General features: G+C 42.1%; 2 protein-coding genes across 2 annotated transcripts; one reads left to right on the top strand and one right to left on the bottom strand.

Annotated features, from left to right (window-relative positions):
• Positions 1-3,746: 3,746 nt before the first annotated feature.
• On the top strand, positions 3,747-27,121 carry wnt7ab (wingless-type MMTV integration site family, member 7Ab). Its single transcript, XM_039689808.2, has 4 exons — positions 3,747-3,995; positions 4,414-4,640; positions 6,717-6,988; positions 23,680-27,121. The coding sequence occupies exons 1-4, from the start codon at positions 3,925-3,927 to the stop codon at positions 24,160-24,162; spliced, it is 1,053 nt and encodes a 350-aa protein (XP_039545742.1). The 5' UTR covers positions 3,747-3,924; the 3' UTR covers positions 24,163-27,121.
• Positions 10,255-13,322, bottom strand: LOC148970533 (uncharacterized). Its single transcript, XM_089124189.1, has one exon. The coding sequence runs from the start codon at positions 12,525-12,527 to the stop codon at positions 10,752-10,754; it is 1,776 nt and encodes a 591-aa protein (XP_088980315.1). The 5' UTR covers positions 12,528-13,322; the 3' UTR covers positions 10,255-10,751.

Genomic DNA, 27,121 nt, shown 5'->3' on the forward strand with positions numbered 1-27,121 from the left:
TAGTTAAATAATTTAAAATTATTGAAGCCTATCGTAAAGTGTTACCAGGTTTTTCAATGTCTAAATAGTATTTATTTTTTATTTTTCTGAATATCAGTTAATCTTTTGTTTTCCAAAGTGATTTTTTTTTCTTGGTTTAAGTTTTAGTTAACAATAGGCTAACCTTGATTCACATGTAGTTTTGATAACATGCTTTTTAAAATGTTCACATGTAGTCTATACGCTCTTTACCCCAAATTGATAAAGCCAGATTTGCCATTACTTTGTATTTACTTAAAGAAAAACTGAATGAATGAGTCTTAGTGCTTTCTGAATGCACATATAAACTATAATACTTTACAAGAGTTTCACTGTCTGAGAAATGTTTGATTAGCAGGCTTCAGGCATCACCACACCATTACTTCGTGACCTTCAAGTCAGCCATGCGCTTGAATAGAGTCTAGTAATGAAAAGGCATCTCGTCTTGACATGCTGCCCAACGGGACAGAAACTCAGCCCAATCTGAGGCGAGGAACCAGACTGAGACTGATCTGATAAGTGACTATATTCCCCATTATTGTCAAAACATATACTGTACAGGAACAAACTTTACAATGACAGTTTTCATTTGACAAACATGTATCACATATGTTTTAGCTTTTTAGCTTAGTCCTGTTTATCTTTTTGCAAATTTTGATAAGGAGTTTGAAAAAAATATAAATATTAGGTCATCATAACGTCTAAAAGTAAATATAAATAGAGCAGGATATTTAGACTTCATTTCATATTTAGGATATTTAGATCAACTTTTGATTTGATATTTAGACATGAAAGTGCAACATTTATTTCATAAATAATTAACAGAACTGACCACATTTAAGAAAATAAACCTTCTTGAAACATACTCACGCTCAGATACCTACAGTATAGTACAGCCTGTGTTGCCTTCATTGAGTCATTTAACTGATCATGCCTGCAGGGGGGGTGATTGCAAAAGATGTTAATGTTTTCTTGAATTGATAAACAACGCTGCTAAGTAAAAAACTACAAATTATTAAAATTAAGATTATATGCCTTGCATTAGTGTATAGAGAATGTAAGGACAGACATCTGACACTATAATAGTCTTTCTCAGATCTGCTGTCATTCCTGAAGCACCTTCAACACCCATAAACCACAGAAAACACAACCGAGGCCCGTTTTTTAAAAGGTTTAATCCGGATAAAATTGATCCGGATTTAGTAATCCTTTATTTATTTATTTATTTTTTTTTTTGGGCGATTCGTGGTTACATAATCCAGCTTACTTTTGAGCCAGTTTTTTAAAGCAACATCGGATTGGATCAATCTGATCCGGATAGGAACTTTTCAGGATCACAAAATCTCAACCAGTGCTCAAACAGGATAGGAAATCACAATGTAGAACTACAGTATGTAAAGAACAACAGGTAGACAAAACAAGTAACAAACACTGTACATTGAGGATATTTATAACACATTTCAACTATATGTCACTAATAAATATTCTAAAAACAAAAATATTTTGGATTGTGATATCAAATAGTGACAGATTACAATTTATTGTTTTTGGTCAATTTTGACAGCTGTTTGGGGGATTATTTTATGAGGGCAAACTCTTTCTACTTTGCTGTAGGCCTATACGGAAAGGCTGAATATGTTAAAGCCACTGTAGCCTGACGGACGAACAAATAAAATTAAAACCTTATGAATAAATAGGATATCTTGTGAGATACCACATGATCCAACTATAGTTGTTACATTTTTAAAGTTTTCATTACATTTTGGGCATGGAATCCACCCTTCTGATGGGATCAGTTTAATCTAGATTTTTTTGGATCAAAGTGATCCAAATACAACAAAAAAGTTCTGAAAAACCCAAAATAAAGGTTTGATCCGGATCAAAACCAAGATTGGATTATGTGATCTAATCTGATTATGTAATCCGTTTTTTCTTTTGAAAAACCCATTTTTAAGATTTGATCCAATCCGTTATCCAAAATCCTAGTGGATTACTTTTGAAAACCCGGGCCTGAGAGTTCATCATCAGCAAGAGAGAGAGAAAGAGCGTCAAGAAAGAAGTCAAATTGGACACAAAAATATATATTTCGCAGTATTCTGTTATCTAAAGAAGATGTAGCATGGGTTTAACTCTAGCTACATTTATTTTTTCTAGTTTTTGAGTCCTGTTTAGCATTTCTTTAGAGTACAGTTCTGAATTGTCCAATTCACATTGATCCAAAACAGCAAAGATTCAAATGCGCAAAACCACCTGTAATCAGAATCAGAATGAGCTTTATTCGCTAAGTGACACATGAGATTTGTTGTGGTTTCCATGAGCTCTGGGAACATTAATTCATACATGCATAGGCTAACAGAGGGGGCCAGTTGTTCAAAACATTTTATCTGGATCAAAATGATCCGGATTTGGAAATCCCATTTTTTCCTATCCAGGATCAGGTAACCCGTTTTACTTTTATGCCGGTTTTTCAAAGCAATATTGGACTGGATCACCCTGATCCAGATACACATTTTTCAAGATTACCAAATCCAGATTACCAGTGCTCTAAATGGGACAACATATCAAAATGGGCCAGTTGTTCAAAACATTTAACCTGGATCAAAATGACCCGGATTTGGAAATCCCATTTTTTCCTATCCGATCAGGTAATCCGTCTTAATTTTATGCCGTTTTTTCAAAGCAACATTGGACTGGATCACCCTGATCCAGATACACAGTTTTCAAGATTACCAAATCCGGATTACCAGTGCTCTAAATGGGACAACATATCACAATGATTGGATTCCCTGATCTAATCTGATTTCAGATTCCTTCTTTCCCTTTTGAACAACCCATTTTCAAGATTTGATCCAATCCGATAACCAAAATCCGATCATCTTACCTTTCAACAACTGGCCCAATGAGGGCTACCAGCTATGTAAAGAACAGGTAGAAGAGCCAACATGGGGTCACTGTAAATGTTTCTATTTTGAGACAAAACACAAATGGGGACAAGATAATTTTTATTTTATTGTTACTTTACTGAATAGCTTAATTGTTAGCCTATGTCTACTTTATCACTGTTACAACGGTTACACAAGTCAAGTACAAAATATAAATAAAAGTATATACACTAAATGATACTATTTGACCAATTTTAAAATTTTACTACATTTTATTCCTGAAATCAACCTTGAAATCCTACCCCGTGTTGGGATCAGGATAATCCTGTTTTTTTGGATCAAAGTTATCCAAATCCCACTGACAAGTTTTGAACAACACAAACTGAAGGTTTGATCCAGATTAAAACTAGGATTGGATTCCCTGATCTAATCTGATTTCAGATTCCTTCTTTCCCTTTTGAACAACCCATTTTCAAGATTTGATCCAATCCGATAACCAAAATCCGATCAGCTTACCTTTGAACAACTGGCCGAGCAGAATAGAAAGAATATTTAAATAAGTAAGATTAAGAAAAAATTATTAATTAAAAAAATAGAGTAATATACATCATGTTCAGAAGATTTATGTAGCCTACAGATGTTATGTTGAGTCTTACTAAAAATGTAGCAATAGTGTTAATTGATTATTTGCCAGCCTGTGTCAAACGGTTTGTTTCATTAACAGGAATAGCTAATAAACCATATAGGGCTACTGTAATCCATATGAGACATCATGGGTGTCTCTAAAGCCCGTGAGAACACGCCCAGAGATATAAAGCCGTCTTCAGTGTGAGGATGAAAGGCTCAGATCACACACATCTGCTCGACCTGTGCCGATATGCGCTCTCAAAACCTGAAGGTGGACACACACGACCTGAACACACCGTGAAGGTGGACACACACGTGCGGGGAACTTACTTTATTTACTAATAGACTGGATATTAAGTTTCCTGTTCCTTTTGAGCGTAAACGAGACAGAACCATCATGAGCAGAAAAACACGACGCTGGATATTTCACATTTTCCTTTGTCTTGGAATAATCTACTTGAAAATGGGGTGAGCTGAGCTTACTGTTTGGTATCTGGTCATTACTAGTCTAGTTCTATCTGAAGTGAAATTGATGTAGGCCTATTATCAGGTTATTTTAAAATAACGATAGTGAAATCGAACAAAGAAAATTGTTTTTATTCAGTGGAAAAGGAACTTTTTGGACATTTAAATACAAGCCATTTAAATTATGATGCTTTCCAGAGACATATAGGGGATGCGCGCTGCATGCGCACTTCGGTGATCTTCCCTGTAGTTTAGATACAGCGCGTGGACGAGCACTGGACAGCTCACGCGCTTGCACTGGCTCGTCCACGCAATACATTGTAGTCTCTCTCTCTCTCTCTCTCTCTCTCTCTCTCTCTCTCTCTCTCTCTCTCTCTCTCAAATATTAGTTTAATTCGCGCTCTTCTGTGATTACTTCTAGGGGGTTCTCCACCGTACTGGCGCTGGGAGCGAGCATCATATGCAACAAGATTCCGGGCCTGGCGCCCCGTCAGCGGCTCATCTGCCAGAGCCGCCCGGACGCGCTGGTCGTGATCGGCCAGGGCGCACAGATGGGCATCAGCGAGTGCCAGTTCCAGTTCAGACACGGCCGCTGGAACTGCTCCGCGCTCGGCGAGAGGACCGCCTTCGGGAGAGAGTTGAAAGTGGGTATGTTGGACATGTTCTCATGTACTATGTCAGACGAAAACAGTGTTTGGGGGAACATGTGTCACTAAAGATAGGAGGGAAGTGTTTACCAATGTGGTTACGGATTATGCAGTTTGTTTAATTTGGGGTAAAACAGTTACCTCCTTTACTAGTCGCAGTTCATTGGCTTCGATATAAAAATCGACCGGTTGAAGTTAAGATTTCCGCGCCACATGCCTGAAATGTCTGGTAGATGAGATATAACGCCTATAGGCTATATGCGCGCGCATGTTCTCACCTGCGGTCATAGGTATTCATGATGCGCTACAAAACATCTCATTACAATTGCAGAAACCAACCATTAAAGATGGGAATTTAATAATAGTATAGCCTAAATTATATTTATAAATATCTTCAGGAAAGATGCAAGCACATAAATGGCTCTTCTTGGAGGGATGCAGGCAAACTTGAATTGCTTTATTAATTTATTGTACTTTTTTAGATTTAAAAAAATGCTTGAGTTTAATAGCTTTGAGATCAGTATTTCAGTGTCTTGGGCTCATTAAAGCACCAACACCGAGGGTTTTGTAAAGAACTAGAAATTCTCTTACAGAAGGACAACTTGGTTCTTGTTTGATCCTTTATATTTAAGAATACAGCCCCCTTTCCAAACGGAAACTGTCTTGAGAGTTTGGTACTAACATTGGTCATGCTTGTATCAGTATTTGGGTTAGTATTTGCAACCTGAAGAGTTTTTTTCCACAGGTGTAAATTACAGAGCATGAAAAGCTGTCACCTGAGACAAAAAGTCACTTAAAAATATGGCACAACTACTACTGTATCAGTTTAACCGTTCATAAGTCTTAGTGAAGTTAATGACCTTGTGAGCGCATGCAAGTCAAATCTCCTTTACTTATGTTTTAAACCAGCTTTACAGTGATAACAGGAAAAATTCAATGATGATTCAATGATGCAAACAGAGTTCATTGTTGTTTCAGTTCTTTTGATCTTCAATTATTAAATGAGTTAATTTCATCTATAAAGCAGTTCTGCAGAAAACAGTGATGTCATCATTCATCTCTCACCCAATAGTGTCAGTGCAGTCAGATCAATCATAGCGTTTGATATTAAGTATAATGGCATGGACAAAAATATAGAAGTATGTTTCTTTTTAACTTAAGTAGCTTCAAAAGTCCTAGTTGTAAATGTTACATTATTTCTGCAAAGGCTCTGCAAGAGCTGAGCTCAGATATAAAACATGAATAAAAACGATGAATTTTTACATTTTTGACTTTACATTCATTGATTTATCTCATTATCTTGGATGACAGCTCTAATTTACTATTCGAGTTAATGGTTATATATCTGCCAATTATGCAAATACTGCCATTTGTGTCAGTGATTCATGGAGAAGCGATTAGTGATAACCTCAGGAAGTAGATGTTCGGAAGTTCATTCCTTTCTTTAAGTAGATCATTCAGAGTTGTTGTTTTTTTTTTTTGAGCTCATTCATAAGTTGTCTAATTAAATGTATTAAATTTTCCCTGTCTGTGAAATATAAAAAAAAACGACCTACAGTATATAAGAGTATAAAAATATACACACTTATTAGTCAAGTCACCTAGTCAAGTCAAGTCACCTTATATAGCACTTTTTACAATACCGATTGTTTCAAAGCTGCTTTACAGAGATAACAGGGAAATAATGCAACCAAGTTTGTTTCCAGAGAAAATAGTGTCTCTGTCCAGTGATTCGGTTCAAGTTCAGTGATGTTTCATTTTTGTTGTAAAAAAGTTATTATTTATATAGCTGCACATAACCAAACGTTTTGTGCACTAGTGGTCTAAGACATTTGGATATGGACTTGACAAAGCTGCACGTCAGCACTTACGATTGCAGCACTTACGATTGCTCAGCACTTAGTCAATTGTTTTTGCGCTTTTAGTCACATTAAATTAGACATAATTTGTTGGTTAATTTTGAGTATTTGACTCTTGGCCAGCCACAGTAGGCCACTGTTCAATGATGATGTACTGTATAAAGAGCTGTGCCTGTTGTGATGAGCATTAATATAGCGTCTCTGTGGTCTGCTGGCAGGCAGTCGAGAGTCTGCGTTCAGGTACGCCATCCTCTCGGCCGCGGTGGCCCACGCCATCACCTCGGCCTGCACGCGGGGGAACCTCAGCGCCTGCAGCTGTGACCGGGACAAGCAGGGCTTCCACGGGCACGCCAGCGGCTGGAGGTGGGGCGGCTGCTCCGCAGACATAACCTACGGCCTGGGCTTCTCCAAAGTCTTCATGGATGCTAGAGAGATCAAACACAGTGCCAGGGCGCTTATGAATCTGCATAACAACGAAGTCGGAAGAAAGGTATGTATTTCAAAGTCCCTTGCTTCTTTGAAAGGACCCCGGGCAGCGGTTTCAGTCATGCAAGTACAGCTCATATCTCTTTGGATTGGGAAACATCAAATACGATTACATTTCATATTTGAAATCACCAATAAAATCTGACATGAACTGTCTGCCTCACAAATGTTGCTTCTTACGCTCATATGGTGTATATTTCAGGTTGGTCCAGCCAATGCATATGTGCATGAGCCTCAGGTTTCTCTGACTTTACCAAATCCTGATTTTATTTAGAAGGCGGGACTTATTCCGCCATATTGGCAGATGCAGTTTTCTCCATTCATAGTAATACGAGAGATCTGTCTTTGTATATCTGCAGTCTTTGATGTATTTGATTATAATGGAAAGATTTCCGTGTGTATGCGTGTTGTAAATGAAAAGCTGCCAGACACGCTTTAGTTTCTAGTGCTTGCTTTAAACAAACAGTTGACCCACAGTATAGTGTAACTATTTTACGAGGTGGCGATTTCGTATAAATTTGTATAATGTGAATTGGATAAAAAGTAGGATGAAGGTTTACCACATAACCATCATTTGGGGAAAAACAGATGGTACAAAACCGTGTGAATGAGATTGGGCAATTTCATATGAATTAGCCGGCCCACGAGTTCTCCAGTTTGTCACCCTTGTGTTGTGTGACTCTCTCTTTCACTCTGTGGAGCTCAAAAGAGTTCAACATGTTATTTTACGTTCACTTAAAGCATTCAGTTACTAGTGACAAAATCAAACGAGAAGTTTCATAAAAAGTAGTGTGTATTCCACCACATAATAAAGATAACTGCAACTTTTTGATGTTCGGTCACATGATGTCAGAGCTACATGTGGGTTTGGAATGGCATGAGGGTCAGTAATAATTTTCATTTTTGTGTGAACTATTTCTACAAGGGAATTTTCATTTTTGGGTGAACTATTCCTACAAGGTATCTATCCGTGAAGTGATGTTTTGGTTACACTGAACGGATCAAGTGAAAGTCAAGTACAGGGAAGGATTCAGTAACTATGGCACTGCGGTTTGCAGCCATCAACAATCCAGCAGCAAAGCCAAGACTGGCCTGGCACAGCGATAATAGAAAGCTTTTAGGGGTAAGAGCAGTATAAGTGCTCGAGTTTGATTACAAATCAGATGAGCTCCAACACACTGAGCTCTGTACATAACCACTCCCATTTTCTGCTCAGTTAAATAGACACTAGTTACACCAGTATCCCCTATCTCTACCTTTGATGGAAACGCTTCATCTTTGATGGTGTGCTTTTGTCTCAACTTTCAATGCTCAAGCTGCCAGAGGTCCTAAAAGGCTTTTTCACTTTCACCTGCATTTAGAGGCTGTGCTTTCCCCCGCATATACTGTTCAGACATCTGTAGGTTGTCTTTGATGTGAAATAAGGGATTCAGTCCCTTGGGGGGGAAGAGTGTGCTTAAATGTATTGAATGTGCACTTGTAGTGTCCTTTTTTTAACTGTACATATACAGTTAAAAAGTACTTAAAGGATTAGTTCACTTTTGAAAAAACTTTTGCTGATAAATTACTCACCCCCATTTCATCCAAGATGCCCATGTCTTTCTTTCCTCAGTCGAAAAGAAATTAAGGTTTTTGATGAAAACATTCCAGGATTTTTCTCCTTATAATGGACTTCCATGGGAACCAGGTCCAACCGAGGTCCAAACGACAGTTAATAACAGTTTCAGATGCAGCTTCAAATGTCTTTAAACGACACCAAACGATGAATAAGGGTCTTATCATGCGAAACGATCGGTTATTTCAAAGCTTATTCCAAAAATGTAACTTTTCTAAGGACAAATGCTAGCCTTGTAATATATTGTGAGGCGCGTTTGCAACGTCACGTAATACGTAATTACGTTCAAAAGGTCACGGGCGACGTAGCCGGAAGTACAGAATCAAAATCGTCCGACATCGTTGTTTTACCTTTTAATTCCTTTTTTGTAAACGGCGTTTGAGTTAGTTTTCACGTTCAACCTATGCGTTCAACTTGTAAACACTCTGACTCTGTACTTCTGGCTACGTCGCCCGTGACCTTTTGAACGTAATTACGTATTACGTGACGTTGCAAACGCGCCTCACAGAATGGAGAAAGGCTAGCATTTGTCCTTAGAAAAGTTACATTTTTGGAATAAGCTTTGAAATAACCGATCGTTTCGCATGATAAGACCCTTATTCATCGTCTGGTGTCGTTTAAAGACATTTGAAGCTGCATCTGTAACTGTTATAACTGTCGTTTGGACCTCGGTTGGACCTGGTTCCCATGGAAGTCCATTATAAGGAGAAAAATCCTGGAATGTTTTCATCAAAAACCTTAATTTCTTTTCGACTGTGGAAAGAAAGACATGGACATCTTGGATGACATGGGGGTGATTAAATTATCAGCAAAAGTTTTTTCAAAAGTGAACTAATCCTTTAAGTACAGTTGGCTACTTTAAATAACATTTTAAATCATTATGTTTTTTATAACCTTTGTCATTATTTAACAAAGTACACATATTGTGATGTATATTCCTTGACATACACAGGTATTGTGTGTCATGCATCATTTAAAATTTAGTATGTTATTTTACATTATATTTAAAGGGTTAGTTCACCCAAAAATGAAAATTCTGTCAGTATTTACTCACCCTCATGTTGTTCCAAACCTCTATGTGTTTATTTGTTCTGCTGAACACAAAGGAAGATATTTGGAAGAATGTTTTAATCAAACAGATCTCAATCCCCATTGACTACCATAGTATGTATTTTTTCCTACTATGGTAGTCAATGGGAATTGAGATCTGTTTGATTACAACATTCTTCCAAATATCTTCCTTTGTGTTCAGCAGAACAAATAAACTCATAGAGGTTTGGAACAACTTGAGGGCGAGTAAATACTGACAGAATTTTCATTTTTGGGTGAACTAACCCTTTAAATTGTACACTTGTGTGTAATTAATTTGTGTGTAACACAAGTGTGTAATTACAAATATATTTAAACTTTTGAATACATGTTTCAATAGAAATTACATTAAAGTATACATTAGTTTGCCATAAATACTTGTCAGTGCATTCGGCAGTACATTTTAACCATATTTCAAAGACAATTGAATTATGAATGGTACATAAAGATAATAAATACTGAAGTCCTGCTTAAGTGGGTCAAAAATGCTCTCTGAAGTTCAGTGCCATAAGTTCTTGCATTTAAATGTAAACTATAATGCATGTTTATGTTATGAGGATGGCTGATGAACCCAATAGCAGACAGCAGATGATGTGCAAAGGGTTTATTTGTGACAAACAGGAAAAATAAAACCCACGAGGGGGCAAAACAAGGCAGGGTAGAACACACCAGACTAAGACTTGAAACTAAGACAGGAACAAAACTAAAACATGAACAGACTCTTCTCAAATAACAGCTTACTTAAAGAATTACTACAGCTTGAAACATGCAACGTCAAACAATGAACCGACACAGGACAGCAAGGGGATAAAATAGGGAACACTAATGACGAGGACAGGTGAAGCTGACTAGACAATGAAGCACTAGACGAGGATAACAAGGGGGCGGGGTAACTTAACGAGACAACACAAGCACATGGCCCAAACAGGCCATGCGCTTGCACACAAAACATGATTCTGTCATGATCCTGCCTCACGACTAGAGGAATTCAAGGACAAGAAGGCAGAATCATGACAGAACCCCCACCTTAAGGAGCGGCTTCCAGACGCTCCTCAAGGGGACATTAAACACGGGACATGACAGACTGTGACAAAGACACAAACCAACAGTACATGGCAAAAACTAACAAGGGCATACAAGAATACACAATGACAGGGTTGGGGTGGAATATCAAAAAGAACATACAATGCAGAGGAGGTGGAGGAAACACAGAGTCTTTGCGTGACAGTCCAGGGTGGGTGGGCGGGACAGGGGTCCTGGGACCACGGGGAGTGGGCTTAGGACAAGAGGACCGAGCAGGCTTGGGAGGAGCGTTGTGGGACAAGGGAAAAACAGTCCGGGGTTGAGCCATGACAGGGGAAACAAACGGAAGTCCAGGAACAGTGGGGACAGGGACAAATGGGGAAACAGACCGGGAATTGGAGGAGCCAGGGGAGACCAGAACAGACGGGGATGCAGTCTTAGTGGCAGCTGGCCTGGGATCAGCATCTAAGTCAGCTGGCTTAGGACCAGCGCTCACTGCAGTTGGACTGCGATCACGACTCTCACTAGATGACTTGAGAACGGTGCTCTGTGCAACAGGCTTGGGATCAGTGAAGACAGCAGCTGGCTTGAGATCTGTGCTCGGTGTAGCAGACTTGGGATCAGTGAAGACTGCAGCTGGCTTGGGATCTGTGCTCGGTGTAGCAGACTTGGGATCAGTGAAGACTGCAGCTGGCTTGGGATCAGTGCTCGGTGTAGCAGACTTGGGATCAGCGAAGACTGCAGCTGGCTTGGGATCTGTGCTCTGTATAGCATTTGAAACAGGGACTGGGGACGAGACAGGACTGACTGGGACATCAAGAATTCTGGCCAGACGGGATAAATACTCGGACAGGGTTCTGGCAGCGATGATGACTGGCATCTCCTGATGAGCCGAAACGGACTGTACCACCGCCCTTGCAGCGGAATCGACTGCTGCTCTCTCTTCTGCAGACACGGCAGAAGACTCAGAGACGACATTCACAGTACAAGTCTCTGGAATGGATCTCCCCAACGCCGACTGGGAAAAGGCGCTTTCTGCAGCAGGTTGTAGAACGGCGTCTCCTGTTGCAACAACCGGAGCCACACTTACAGCAGCGGGACAGGGAACAGCGCTTCCGACTTCAGCGGCGGGTTGGAGAGCCATCACGGGCTCAGGAGGGGGTAGAGACGGAGAACCAGAAGGTCCTTTCCTCCTCTTCTTCCTCCTGGGTCGTGGGGCGGAGTAGGTAGCCAGACTAGTGACCGGAAAGGGGGGTGAAACAGGAACTGTTACCGGAACAGGTGAGCTCACTGCAGGCGAGGAGGATTCCGGGCAGGAAGACTCTGATGCTGACTCCCATGACGGGTGCCTTCCACGCTTACAATGAAGACTGATGGACGTGGAAGGTGTCTCAGGAGTCGCGGCAAGACTGGGTTGGTCCCCAAGTGTAGCAACGGCTAACAGACGACCCTCAGGGATCACAGGAAGTGTAGCGGGAGATGAAGACCTTGTAGCACCCTGCAGCTCCCTCTGTGACAGACTGTCCACCATCTTGTGGAACGGGCGGCTGACCAGTCTCTCACGTTCAGCTAGAGGAGGATGGACGTTAAGACCCGCGATGAAGTAGCGGTTGACCAGAATCTCCGGCAAGAAAAACCTCCTCTTCTCCACGACCTGGGCGTACTTCCTCAGGGTCAACTCTCCCTGAGGAGGGAAAGGAAGCTTGCCTTCCAGGCTGTCGGTGATGGCCGACTGCCACCATCGTTCGGGGTCTGACGACTGCAGAGTAGGATAAATAGGCTTGCTGTCTGCTGGGTTTCTTGTGGGTCGGTTCATTCTGTTATGAGGATGGCTGATGAACCCAATAGCAGACAGCAGATGATGTGCAAAGGGTTTATTTGTGACAAACAGGAAAAATAAAACCCACGAGGGGGCAAAACAAGGCAGGGTAGAACACACCAGACTAAGACTTGAAACTAAGACAGGAACAAAACTAAAACATGAACAGACTCTTCTCAAATAACAGCTTACTTAAAGAATTACTACAGCTTGAAACATGCAACGTCAAACAATGAACCGACACAGGACAGCAAGGGGATAAAATAGGGAACACTAATGACGAGGACAGGTGAAGCTGACTAGACAATGAAGCACTAGACGAGGATAACAAGGGGGCGGGGTAACTTAACGAGACAACACAAGCACATGGCCCAAACAGGCCATGCGCTTGCACACAAAACATGATTCTGTCATGATCCTGCCTCACGACTAGAGGAATTCAAGGACAAGAAGGCAGAATCATGACAGTTTATTTACTTGTAACTTTCAGTTTTCAGTATTTTTTAAAAATAACAACCAAACGGAACACTGATCACCATAATGGTGAGTTCAAACAAAAACATTTTTTTTTTAGATTTGTTTTTATTAACATTTACTTACAAGATGTTAATAGAGTGTACAAAGGATCTACAGTTTGATACATTACTTACATCTTAAGTACAATGAATGAACATTTTCAAATTTTGAACATCAGACAGAAAATTAATAAAAAGTAAATAAAATCAAATATTAAAAGAAAAGCTAATATCACATGAACATTTCCCATCCCACACCCCACCCTCTTCCCATGTATGGTTTTCAATTTCTTTTCATTTAAATAAGCAGTCTATACAGTTTATACATATATCCATCTGTATACTCACATACCTAAATATTACTCACAATAACTACATCAATAAGGAAATTATACAGGATAGACCCACAGAGGGCTAATTCGAATCAGGTCCTCATAGGAGGGCTCATACTAACATGGTGAGTCAAGTCTAGGGAAGGCAAATATCTTTTTGGGTGTGCAGTAAGACACAAGCTCATTTATCCAATGTTTTACTGGTGAATTTTCAGATTTCCAGTTGATCAAAATACATTTTGTAACTGCAGTACTTGCGAGTAAGATGAACAAACAAAAACATTTTTAGGAAAATCCACTTATGTGATGTTCCCTGAAATCTTTCAGTTGTGTTGACAGTTCAACATTCAAGATAACTCTTGAAATTAGTTAATGCAACTAGAGAAATGTGCAGAAGGGGAGGAAATGAGCGAAAAAGTCTATTGCCCCTGCTCAAAAACAAAATGGCACTCAAACCAATCAATTCATCTTAACTTGGGTTTTTTGAGTAAACATTGAATACTATGTGAATAAGTAGAGTTTACTAGGCTTTTACAATAAAGTTAAAAACTGAATGGTTCTGAATGGAACAGATCTGCTCGTGCGCGAGGTTAAAGCGTGAGAGCGGACCATCTACGGGACAAGCCGGAATCCACCATATCTTTATGTAAACAATAATAATCTTTTATATTGTAATTTTATTTTAAATTTTATGTTTAATTGTATTTTATTTTACATATTTGGCATGTTTGTCTGCTGCTATGCATGCCTTTGTGTGTAATAAGCACAGTGTACGCACGTTATGGAAATATTGTGCCACTTACTTTACACCAGGTTTCAGTTGGTCAATGCTCAGTCTATTTCAGTTACTCAAAATAAAAACGTGCCAACAATGAGCCTGAACACACCTGGTTTTCAGACCAGCAGCCCATGGGCCACAAATGGGCACAAATGCGTTTTCTATCAACATGGCACAGGACGTGAAAATGATAACGGCGTCGGACTGAAACTAGCAAAAAATACTAGCATTGCGCTTGGTGCTGCATTTTGCCGGGTGTAAGATATTGCCCAAAGTGTTATTAGGAACAACTGTTGGATTGTACAGTGTAGTCATTATGATATACATTACAAGCCTTCTGAAGCTTATGGCTCAGTTCGGACATCAGTGAAATCAAATATCATTGGTTCTCGCATGTCTCACAACCAAACATCATTAATGTCAATGCTGCTAAATACAGTTTGACAGAAATCACATTTATCATGCAGCATTTTCATTTTTGAATGAGAGAAAGACTAATCAGTCAAGCTTAATGAGGGATAAAGAAGCTTCCAGCATATCTAGTGCGTTCCACCTTTGGTCGCAGAGAGCTGATTCATGGCACCAACACTTAGTTCCCTTTCGAAGGGAACTCAACAATACGTCGAATGACGCAATGGGGAACGCCTCAGGCGTGACAGGTGTCTGAAATCAAATATCAACTCACAGTAATCAGGTTGACCGGCGACAGCCCGTGCATCATCAGCTTGAATGATGAGCGCGTCAATCTGGATGTATAAGAAGGGCACCTTGAAACCGTGACAACATCTTTTCGTCTTCAGGGACTGTTTGTCTGTGTGATAGTATCAACGATTAAGCGCGCAGAGACGTGGAGAAACACTTTGCACGAGTGTGCCGACTTGTGTCCAGATATTTGACACTGGAGGATTCACACGATCTGTGCGTGTTCTGCCTGAGAGAAGAGCATTCGGGGGAAGCTCTCGAGGGAGTTTTTTGCGCGAACTGAGAGTTTTCCTTTTAGAACTCTCTGCTCTCGTCTGACCCACTTCTCGAGGGAAGTGGGCGCGGCATCTGAACCCTGCGGTTCCGGTTCCCGCTCGGGCTGAGGCTCAGTGGCGGTTGAGCTCGTGGAGCTTTCAGATGGAGCTGGCAGATTATCGGGAGAGGGGCGTTAACCTCGCGGATGATCTACCGGCTGACGAGGGTGAGTTACGGATTAACGTTGAACATCTAATGGCTCTTTCAGACTGCACGATTTTCAAAGTAGTCAGGTCGCTGCTCTTTTCACACTGCATGACTATCTTGGCCAGCATTCAGTCGCTGCTGTGTTCACACTGGACGATGGATCGGCGACAGAAGGTTTCACACTGCATGACTTTAGAAAAATCGCCGACAGACTCTGTCTAGCACGCTGCACGCAAACTACATTTCACAACAAACACGCGTGAGATATGAAAAGGAAACAACGCGCGACACCACACGTGCAAGACCGGAGTTCTCACGTGAGACTTTTTTTTTTCGACCCGGTTGTGGTACAGCTGGTGAAACAGACACGAGTGCTCCTGCAAAATTTCTACTAATTTTTCTTCCATTTATTGTGTCCAAATAGACCGAGAAGAAGCTTTTTTTGTTGAAACAATGCCATATCATGTTGATATGTGATCTATAACTCCTCCCCGAACTCCCTGCTGCTCTGTATCTTGCTCTCTCACTGGCTGCCGGTGATCGCCGATGTAGTTTTCAGTCAAAACACTTCACACAGCAGGATTTTGAATCGCCGACAGGTCCAGATATTTAGCATGCCAAATATCTCACGGGCGTCGGTGACTCGTCGGTGATTCTCTCAGTTCGCGTCTTTGTTCATTCACACTGCGTGATTGTCACTCGCGTGAACGAGCGCCGATTTGCCTGTGATTTCGGGCATTTGTCGGCGATTTCTCAAAACCTGTCGGCGAGCCAAAATCGTGGCTAAAATCATGCAGTCTGAACTCTGCATAAGAAGAGAGAAAATGAGCGCTCTCTCTCTTTGGTGAATCTGTAACTGTTCTCTTCGGGCAGGGCAGGAGTTGGCTGTAATATATATATATATATATATATATAGAAAAGGATGTCAGTTTGGTTGAGACCGAACCATTTCAGCCCTCCTGCCCAGTGTACGCTGAGCTGGTTGACATTATGGGGCGCGCCACAGACAGATTGCAGTTGCAGTGGAGGCGCGTCTGGGAAGAACCCGCTCATGGTATTTTGGATGGCTGGTTCCTCCCCACCCATAAGCCACCAGATGAGCCTTCCATTCCTTTCTGATCTCCACGCTGGGATTGAGAGGGTATGGAAGAATCCGTTCTCCTCACGTCTCTATCTGCATCAGCGGGCTAGTTTCGCTGCTGTGGAGGGAGCCGTGGAGCACGGATATGTGTCGAGGCCGCCAGTGGACAAGACGTTGGCTAACTATCTCGTCTCTGGTTGGTCCTCTTCACTAAGAGCTCTGACCCTGTCATCCAAGCTGCTCAAGACATCTTCATGCTTGAATGACAGAGCGTACACGGCAGCAGGTCAGGCAGGTGCGGTTCTGCACGCCCTTGTGGTCCTCAGGCCTACCAGACTGATCTGCTGCGGGACTCCGGGCCACCAAGCAATCTGCTGTTCTGTCAGTGCTATGGTGGCCACGGAGAGACATCTGTGGGAGCTCCCACATACTGTGGTTGCCGGGTTACAGGCCTCACCAGGCCTTCCTGGTTATGAGCTCCCACTGATTGTGGTCGCCAGGTTACAGGCCTCACCAGGCCTTCCTGGTTATGAGCTCCCACATGCTGTGGTCGCTGGGTTACAGGCTTCACCAGGCCTTCCTGGTTATGAGCTCCCACATACTGTGGTCGCCAGGTTAAAGGCCTCACCAGGCCTTCCTGGTTATGAGCTCCCACACATTGTGGTCGCCAGGTTACAGGCCTCACCAGGCCTTCCTGGTTATGAGCTCCCACATACTGTGGTCGCCAGGTTACAGGCCTCACCAGGCCTTCCTGGTTATGAGCTCCCACATACTGTGGTTGCCAGGTTACAGGCCTCAATAGGCGTTCCTGGTTACGAGCTCCCACACATTGTGGTCGCTACGTTACAGGCCTCAAAGGGGCCTTCCTGGTTATAGTTCCCACATAATGTGGTTGCCGGGTTACAGGCCTCACCAGGCCTTCCTGGTTATGAGCTCCCACTTATTGTGGTCGCCAGGTTACAGGCCTCACCAGGCCTTCCTGGTTATGAGCTCCCACTTATTGTGGTCGCCAGGTTACAGGCCTCACCAGGCCTTCCTGGTTATGAGCTCCCACATGCTGTGGTCGCTGGGTTACAGGCTTCACCAGGCCTTCCTGGTTATGAGCTCCCACATACTGTGGTCACCAGGATACAAGCTCTCACATACTGTGGTCGCCAGGTTAAAGGCCTCACCAGGCCTTCCTGGTTATGAGCTCCCACACATTGTGGTCGCCAGGTTACAGGCCTCACCAGGCCTTCCTGGTTATGAGCTCCCACATACTGTGGTCGCCAGGTTACAGGCCTCACCAGGCCTTCCTGGTTATGAGCTCCCACACATTATGGTCGCCAGGTTACAGGCCTCACCAGGCCTTCCTGGTTATGAGTTCCCACATACTGTGGTAGTCAGTTTACAGGCCTCACCCAGCCTTCCTGAATGTGGGCTCCCACATGCTGCGGTAGCCAGAATACAGCCTCACCACCTTTCCTGAGCACTTTGCTCCCACTCTGTGGTCACCAGGCTTCAGGCTTCATTGGCCTTCCTGGTTATGAGTTGTCACATGTCCGGTTGCAGGCTTCACCAGGCCTTCCTGAGTGTGAAACCCCCACTTTTCGTGGTCGCTAAGTTGTAGTGGTGAGTCTTCACATGTCAGGCTGCAGGCCTCAGCGGCCTTCCTGAATGTGAGCTCCCCATGCATTGGGACTATCGGGTGTTAGGCCTTGTCAGGCCTTCCTGATAATGGGTTCCCACTTGTTGTGGCTGCCAGGTTACAGGCCTCAAGTTCGGCCTTCCTGAATTCAGAGTGAAGTACACGAACCCATACTTCACCTATTATTGTGGTAAATCACATGACGGGATATCTTGTGTACTTTCTAAAATCCATTTCGTATGGTAAGGGTCACGCGCGGTATGCTTCGGTCCCTTCTTAAGTGGGTCAGACCCCGGTCTTCCCTTGGGTCCCACTTTAAGAGGCGTCCTGTCACTTAAGTAGGCTACAGGGACGCCCTTCTCTGGCTAACTTTTGGAAGAAGTAGCCTCCACTTGGTGGAGTAAGCTCCCACAGGTTGTGGTCACCAGGCTGGGTCTCACTGACCTTCCTGAGTACGAGCTCCCACCCAATGTGGTCGCCAGGTTACAGGCCTTAACAGGCCTTCCTGGTCATGAGCTCCCCCACACTGTGGTCGGCAGGTTACAGGCCTTAACAGGCCTTCCTGGTTATGAGCTCCCACATATTGTGGTTGCTGGGTTACAGGCCTCACCAGGCCTTCCTGAATTCAGAGTGAAGTACAACAACCCATACTTCACCTATTATTGTGGTAAGTCACCCGACGAGATGTCTTGTGCACTTTTTAAAATCCATTCCTTATGGTGAGGGTCACGCGCGGTACGCTTCGGTCCCTTCTTATGTGGCTCAGACCCCGGTCTTTAGCTCGGGTCCCACTTTAAGAGTTCTTAAGAGCTAACTTCTGGAAGTAGCTCCCACTTGGTGTGGTTTTTCAGGTACACCAGGCTGGGTCTCCCTGACCTTCCTGAGTACGAGCTGCCACCGGATGTGGTCGCCAGGTTACAGGCCTTACCAGGCCTTCCTGGTCACGAGCTCCCACACACTGTGGTCGCCAGGTTACAGGCCTCACTAGGCCTTCCTGGTTATGAGCTCCCACATACTGTGGTCGCCAGGTTACGAGCTCCCGCATACTGTGGTCGCCAGGTTACAGGCCTTACCAGGCCTTCCTGGCCATGAGCTCCCACATACTGTGGTCGCCAGGTTACAGGCCTTACCAGGCCTTCCTGGTCACGAGCTCCCACACACTGTGGTCGCCAGGTTACAGGCCTCACTAGGCCTTCCTGGTTATGACCTCCCACATATTGTGGTCGCCAGGTTACGAGCTCCCGCATACTGTGGTCGCCAGGTTACAGGCCTTACCAGGCCTTCCTGGCCATGAGCTCCCACACACTGTGGTCGCCAGGTTACAGGCCTCAACAGGCCTTCCTGAATTCAGAGTGAAGTACACAAACCCATACTTCACCTATTATTGTGGTAAGTCACCCGACGAGATGTCTTGTGCACTTTTTAAAATCCATTTCTTATGGTGAGGGTCACGCGCAGTATGCTTCGGTCCCTTCTTATGTGGTTCAGACTCCGGTTCTTCACTTTGGGTCCCACTCTAGATGTGTCTTTGTCGCAATACATTACGACAGGCATTTCCCTTGTTCAAGCTATCTCCCACAGCTGGTGGTTTTAGGTCTCATTAGACCTGTTTCGAGGTAGCCCCATATTGTGGGTCTGTCAGGTTTCTAGCCTCTGGCTTTCCTGAAGGATGAGCTTCCACATGCTGTGGTCGTTGGGTTTCAGGCCGCACAATGTACGGCCTTCCTGACATGAGCCCTCATGTTTCAGAGCTCCCCACACAGGGGGTCATCAGGTCTTAGGTCTCATGGACCTTCTTGATTTTGATCCTTCTCTTACTTCCTCAGTGCTCAAAGCGAGCACTGAGTGGAAACTCGTGGATTGAGTGTACGATTCCCGTTGTTTTGAGGTTGAGTCACACTCTCCGGAGGATCCCGTCTCTGTGATCCGAAACTTGATGGTTTCTGCCAGTTTCTGCCTTCAGTTTTTGGATGCCTTTCCTAGGAAATTTCCAGAGGCTCTGTCTTGGACGGACAGGCTATGGCCTTCTATTTTTGAAGTTGTGGTCCTAAAGCCTTTGAGCTGGCCCTGATTTACCCACGTTATTACGTTCTGGTTTTTCTTGGTTCATTAGCTTGGGCTATGACCGGTAGGGAGTGCTGTCACTGACAGCCCGATGTAACATAGGGTGAGTGGTTTCAGTGTTCCTTGGAATTACTGGTTCTGACAGTTGTCACTGCCTTTTTCGGCATGCACTCCCCTCAGCATGGCGGAGTGGGTATTTCGTTCCCCATTGCGTCATTCGACGTATTGTTGAGTTCCCTTCGAAAGGGAACGTCTCAGGTTACGACTGTAACCTATGTTCCCTGAGAACAGGGAACGAGACAATACATCTCGTTGCCATGCCTCGGGGCCTGCGTGCAACAGTCCCTTCAGACGATAGGATGTTGTCACGGTTTCAAGGTGCCCTTCTTATACATCCAGATTGACGCGCTCATCATTCAAGCTGATGATGCACGGGCTGTCGCCGGTCAACCTGATTACTGTGAGTTGATATTTGATTTCAGACACCTGTCACGCCTGAGGCGTTCCCCATTGCGTCATTCGACGTATTGTCTCGTTCCCTGTTCTCAGGGAACATAGGTTACAGTCGTAACCTGAGACGTTATCCTCATTCACCCTGACATTGTGAACAGCCCAGAGAAAACACAGTCCTAGAGAAAACAGCTAGTTGAACAGCCTTTTCTCTGGGACTGCGTTCATATGGTCTTATCTGAGACGTTAAATTGCCTCTTAGTGAACTGACTATCCCTGCAGGATCATTCTAGCTGCAGGTTTTGTGTTGAGCTAACTAAAAGAGGGCTCTGTTTGAATGCCCCCTCCCTTGCTTAATTTATGCCAGCGAATGTAATGACATTGGCTCATGGTGCCCATCTGAAGAATAGATAACAGAAGGTCTTGGTATGATGAGAGGATGTGCGATTTGACTGGTGTTATTGCTGTTGGTATGTTGTGGAGAAAAATAACATTATGTAACACATATGACAATACAGTTATTGTACATTTGTTTATTGAATGTGAATGTAATTATCAGTTTGCTAAGTGAAGAAACTTTTGCTATTGCTCAAACAGGGTTTGTAATTTAAATAAGTAACCTTACATTTAACTAACTTAAACTAACTAACTTGTTAAACTAACTAACTTGTCCCATACCATTTGTGATGTGAACATGAATACCTTATAGAGAACAAGAACCTTGTTCATTTTACTTAATAGAGGAAAGAACCCAAGCCATTTTTTGAGAACAGATCAGAAACTTGGGAAGCCATCTAGCAAAGAACACCCGCAACTACTTAGCATCCATCCACGAGATTATATGGCAATGAAACAACATAGACTGAACATGTAATACGCATGTACATGACGTCATCTTCTTCAGAGATTCACGGTTTTGCTGTTTACATGGAGGCCGTTTTCATGCTCCCAAAACGCTGTTGTCAAAAGAATGGCCAAAAATCTGTATAAGTATAAGTATACGTATTTATGCACTATTAAAGGAGCGTTTCACCCCTTTCAACATTAATCTTTATTGAAAGTGGATCATATATGTAGTCGAATGTAAAATAATTTTTGAATTTGGTGCCCTCTTGACCGAGTAAAGACAGAAAATAACTGAAGGGGGCATTTGTATGAAAGACTACAACACCCACAATGCACCACATTGCACAGCTGCGCAAACCACACCCACTAATCCGGAACTGCGCACACATCAGAGAAATCACTCTTCCGTCTACAAGGCTAACGTTAGCTGTCACCAGAGTTTGAAATTCATTTCACAAAAAATGTCTAGTAAGTTGGCTGTGGCGAGCAGGACAAGGGCGACTGAGCGAGGGAAGTGAGAGGACAGCGAGAGTGATAATGAAAGACACCAGTGAGATACTCACGCACCGGTCTCGCATCTCTTGTTGCACGGAGGAGCTGATATAAACATAGTTATCATAAATGAGGAGCGACGATGTCAGATCGAGAGAGAAACAAGCCTGATTTTATGTTGTTTTGTTTCTTTTGTGTGTAACAGCAGTCGTCAATGAGGGGCTGCTGGCTTATACTTTCGTTTTGTATTTGTTCATTTTACTATTAAAATGTTTCAATGTTCGCCGGTTCCCGCCTCCTTCTTCCCACAACAACAAACCCCGTTAACGTTACATTGGCAAACTCATTAGTGAATTACTCCTCGTTTGTATTGCTTTCTCTATGTGAATTACTGCATGATACCTGGATGTTCAGTCAGGCGAAACTAGGATGGTTCAAATCACAACACAAACGTCTGTGTGCTCGTCTGATTCAGAGATTTCGTCCAGGAGAAATTGCCATCGTTGAAAATCTCAGCAGTCCGCCTCAGCTCGAGCCAGTCCGGGCTCCTCGACCGCGAGAGGCAGCCGCCTCCTGTTCCTCCATCCGCCTCAGCTGCTCTTCACTATACTGCGGCTCGTAAAGATAGCCACGAACATCGGATTTGAGTAGCAGAATTTCAAAATCCTCTTCTTCCATATCATGTTTAGTTTCTTCCATCATTATCATACTTCCTATCTCCACAGAGCTTGTTAGCTTAGCTTCCAAACAAGATGGCTGAAATATTGATTCAGTATCTGCAAGTGAAGTCCCACCCACTGATCTGTAATAAGCATGTAGGGTGAGTGGGTCCCACACCCTTGAATAATAATGAGCTAATGTTTGTAGTCTCTGTCATTTCAATGAAATCAAATGTGACTTCCAGCTTATTATAACACAAAATGACGATTTTTACGTCAAAATACTTAAATCCTTATTTCTCCCATCTCACCATGACCATTCAAAAATATAACTGGGTTTCAAAAGATTCAACGTTTAATGCAAATGGGTGTCCCTTTAAATATTTTTACATTGCACCATTAAATGTAGTTGAAATTTTCCCTACTTATAAATGAAATATGAAAGCCTCCAACCAGGAGTAACGGATGGAATAAAATATTAGACTGACTTGAATTGTTTAGACATTTCTGGTAATGTTTGACATTTACATTAATTTACATTTTGAGAGAGAGAACAGAATCTGAATTAATTACTTAAGATTACTTACTTAAATGTACTTAAAGGGTTAGTTCACCCAAAAATGAAAATTAAGTCATTAATTACTCACCCCCATGCTGTACCAACCCCGTAAGACCTTCGTTCGTCTTCGGAACACAAATGAAGATATTTTTGATTAAATTTGAGAGCTGTATAACTACCACATTGGCTGCCTAAGGGACTGCCTCTTGACGGCCCAGAAAGTCAATGAAGAAAATGTTTAAATATCCCAAGTGACTACCGTGGCTCAACTATATGTTTATCAAGCGACACGAATACTTTTTGTGCGAAAAAACAAACAAAAATAACGAGTTTATTCGACTATTTCTTTTCTTCCTTGTAGGCCAGAAATGAGATTTCCTTAGATTTCCACGACGCATGCGCGAGAATTGCTATCTGCTTACACTACTTCAGATCGCAATTCTCGCGCATACAATTTGAATTACATAATTTGAGTGTGTTGACAATATGTGGTGTATTCACATTGAGTAATGAAGCATTTGCTTAATGAACATGCTCATCTCCCCCCCTATCCCCCCCCCCCTGATGCTGTGCCCGACGCAGGTCCTAGAGCAGAGTATGCGGCTGGAGTGTAAATGCCACGGTGTGTCTGGATCCTGCACCACCAGGACCTGCTGGATGACCCTGCCCAAATTTCGTGAGCTCGGCTATATCCTCAAAGACAAATACACCAACGCTGTCCATGTGGAGCCAGTCAAAGCCACGCGCCACAAACGACCAACATTTCTCAAGATCAAAAAACCCTACTCGTACCGCAAGCCCATGGACACAGAGCTGGTGTACATTGAAAAATCTCCCAACTACTGTGAGGCGGATCCGGTGAGCGGCAGCGTCGGCACTCAGGGGCGAGTGTGCAACAAGACACTGATGCACCACCACAACGGCTGCGACCTCATGTGCTGTGGGCGCGGGTATAACACTCACCAGTACTCACGTGTGTGGCAGTGCAACTGCAAGTTCTTTTGGTGCTGTTATGTCAAATGCAACACGTGTAGCGAGAGGACAGAGGTGTACACGTGTAAATGATGTAAACTTACTCCCTGACCTTAAAATATGACTCAATCAGGTGGCATTTATTCTTTTGCACAAGACTTTACTTTAGACATGCTTGCTTCACTCTAATGGACGATCATCTAGAAGTATCGTTGCGCTATTTCTGATGCCACGCCGTTTTACCTGCTTTCTTCAAATCTAGAGCGTGACTCGGGTTTGCAGGATTCTGAAGCTATCTGGATTCAAAAAAGGCTCTCTTGTCTTCGACCTGCTGTAAAACTGATGACAACTATCTGCACATTCATTTTACCAATGGAGTTACATGGACGTGGATGTCTTGCAATTAAAACAATGGAGAAAATACTTCAACAGAGCACAACAGCAGGGTTCCAGAAGTAAATCCTTTTCATCTTCTCTGATAATGTATGACTTTTCAAGACATACCTACCGTGAGTCAAGTCAATTCAAGTCACATTTATTTATATAGCGCATTTTACAATACAGATTGTTTAAAAGCTGCTTTACAGAGATAACAGCAAAATAATATTCAATTCAATTTTATTTATATAGCACTTTTTACAATACATATTGTTTCAAAGCAGCTTTACAGAAAGTGCATTACAGAAAAGTACATGGAAAAATACATTTATTTAATCATGTAATATTAAGGGCATAACAAATCGCTGGCGTTGAGTCGTCTCTTCACAGGCGCTGAGTCGCCTCTTCACAGACATTGGGGCATCTGAAGTCTCCGTGAGAGGCTGGATACAAACTGGAGCTGACGAACGCCATTTTTCTCGGAACAAGCGTCCCAAGATAACAGCAGAAAGGCAGATGGGAAATAATTAGCATAGCTGATGTTCATAATGATATCCATTACACGGGAGTAGATGTTAAAAACCTCACTCAATCTCACAAACTCTCCGCAACCCAACCATACTTGCCAACCCGTTTGAATAAGGCTGTCGAGCCCCACTGTCACGGTAATGCGTTTCAGTGGCAACGGTTCCATATGGCATACCACCTACCGCAAAAACACAATATCTGCCCAACCACCTATCATTCACGCAATACACACGGGAAAGTGACTGTAAATACTATACAAATAACCTACAGACTCTTTAAGTTTTATAGTATTAAATCCATTCGATCTGATTAAACAGAGGAATAAAAGGTAAGCATTATGTGAATGCTTGGCTAAAGAGATACGTCTTTAATCTAGTTTTAAACTGTGACAGCAAGTCAGAGCCTCGAACCATATCGGGAAGGCTATTCCAGAGTTTAGGAGCTAAATGCGAGAACGCCCTCCCTACTTTAGTGGACTGAGATATCCTAGGAATGATCAGATGCCTTGAATTTAGTGATCTTAAAGAACACGGTGGATTGTAGGGCGATAGAAGGTCCATTAAATACACAGGTGCTAAACCTTTTAGGGCTTTATAGGTCAGTAGTAGTACTTTGTAATTGATACGGAACTTAATAGGTAACCAGAGTAGAGATGATAAAATCGGTGTTATATGATCATATTTTCTTGTCCTAAGAACTCTAGCAGCTGCATTTTGCACTAACTCTAGCTTGTTTATTGAGGATGCAGGACAACCAGCTAATAAAGCATTACAGTTATCTAGTCTTGAGGTCATGAATGCATGAACTAACTTTTCTGCATCAGAAACAGATAGCATGTTACGTAGCTTAGCAATATTTCTAAGGCTGTTCTTGTAACATATGAAATATGATTTTCGAAAGACAAGTTGCGGTCTAGTATAACACCCAGGTCTTTTACTGTAGTAATACAAAAAAGTTTGTTTCCAGAAGAAAACAGCGTCACAGTCCAGCTTAAGGAAGTTCAGTGATGTTTCATTTTCATTTTAAAAAAAAGTTATTATTAATTTAAATCATTTAAATATACAGTATACATCTGCTCTGGAGTAAACCGTGATGTCATCGTCCAGCTCAGTTCTTGTATAATAGTGTCAATGCAGGCAGATCAATATTGTTGAATATTAAATTAAATGTTAAATGTGAGTGTTATTTATGCTTCAAGTCAAAGTGAAGACCAATCAGAGGAGTCAAACTGAGATAAACTGAGATTGCTGCAAAAGAACTCAGTAGTGAATCTCTGTTACTTTAATTTAATACTTTAAAGCCGCTTTGGAACAATCCTTTGTTAAAAGTGCTATATAAATGAAGATGACTATTGACTATTGAATGACACATTCACATTGCTCTATTCTCAAATAACTACATTTTCTTAAATATTTTTCAATTAAACAGTTTTATTAAATATTTTTCAATTAAACAGTTTTATATTGGGAAGTCAATTTTAATAGATTATGTTTATATACATGCATAGTGTACATACACTTCAAATCAAGATTTATGATGTTATGAAGCTGGTTGGTTCGGTTCATGAATCTGAATGCCTTACTGAAGACAATGAATGGGAAAACTACTTCCGGAACCAAGGTTGCTAAAAAATGTTGGTGATAATTTTGGAGCTCTGCTGTTTAATTCTTCTAAACAACTGATTTTATTTATTTATTAAAAAATGTTGATAACTGTAATTAATGAAACATTGTGCAGAAATAATGCTGAATTTATTCAGAAAAACACTGAGCTTTTTTCCGAAAGAATAGCTTTTTTAGTTTACATAATACATAAGACAACAAGCAATGTTTTTTTCTTTGAGAAATTTCCTGTATGCTGCTACTAGTCTGGAATAATCATGTTTGCTGTAATATTAAGTGACTACTGACCACAAGCTTTTTGTAACTGGTATAGTGATAAATCCAGACATAGAATTTACATTGAAAATATCGGTAAGAGAGTATATTTTGTGAAAGACTATTTTTATATGAATGTTTTATTTATACTTTGTCATTTCGGACAATTCAATGCCTTCCAGTAGCATTATGCAGTCATTTTAATTTTTGTGGTGACAAAGTTGGAATGTGAATGTTAATTATTAAAATAAAACTTCTAGATCTAATCA

Source organism: Pimephales promelas, chromosome 20, assembly GCF_988280905.1.
Source record: "Pimephales promelas chromosome 20, fPimPro1.hap1.1, whole genome shotgun sequence".
Classification (NCBI taxonomy): Eukaryota; Metazoa; Chordata; class Actinopteri; order Cypriniformes; family Leuciscidae; genus Pimephales; species Pimephales promelas.

Excerpts from the sequence above, each read along its gene's own strand:
- wnt7ab (XM_039689808.2), top strand. The coding sequence starts at position 3,925 with ATGAGCAGAAAAACACGACGCTGGATATTTCACATTTTCCTTTGTCTT. Across the intron at positions 3,996-4,413 it reads ATAATCTACTTGAAAATGGG|GGGGTTCTCCACCGTACTGG; the intron begins GTGAGCTGAGCT and ends GATTACTTCTAG. Across the intron at positions 6,989-23,679 it reads ACAACGAAGTCGGAAGAAAG|GTCCTAGAGCAGAGTATGCG; the intron begins GTATGTATTTCA and ends TGCCCGACGCAG.
- LOC148970533 (XM_089124189.1), bottom strand. The coding sequence starts at position 12,527 with ATGAACCGACCCACAAGAAACCCAGCAGACAGCAAGCCTATTTATCCT.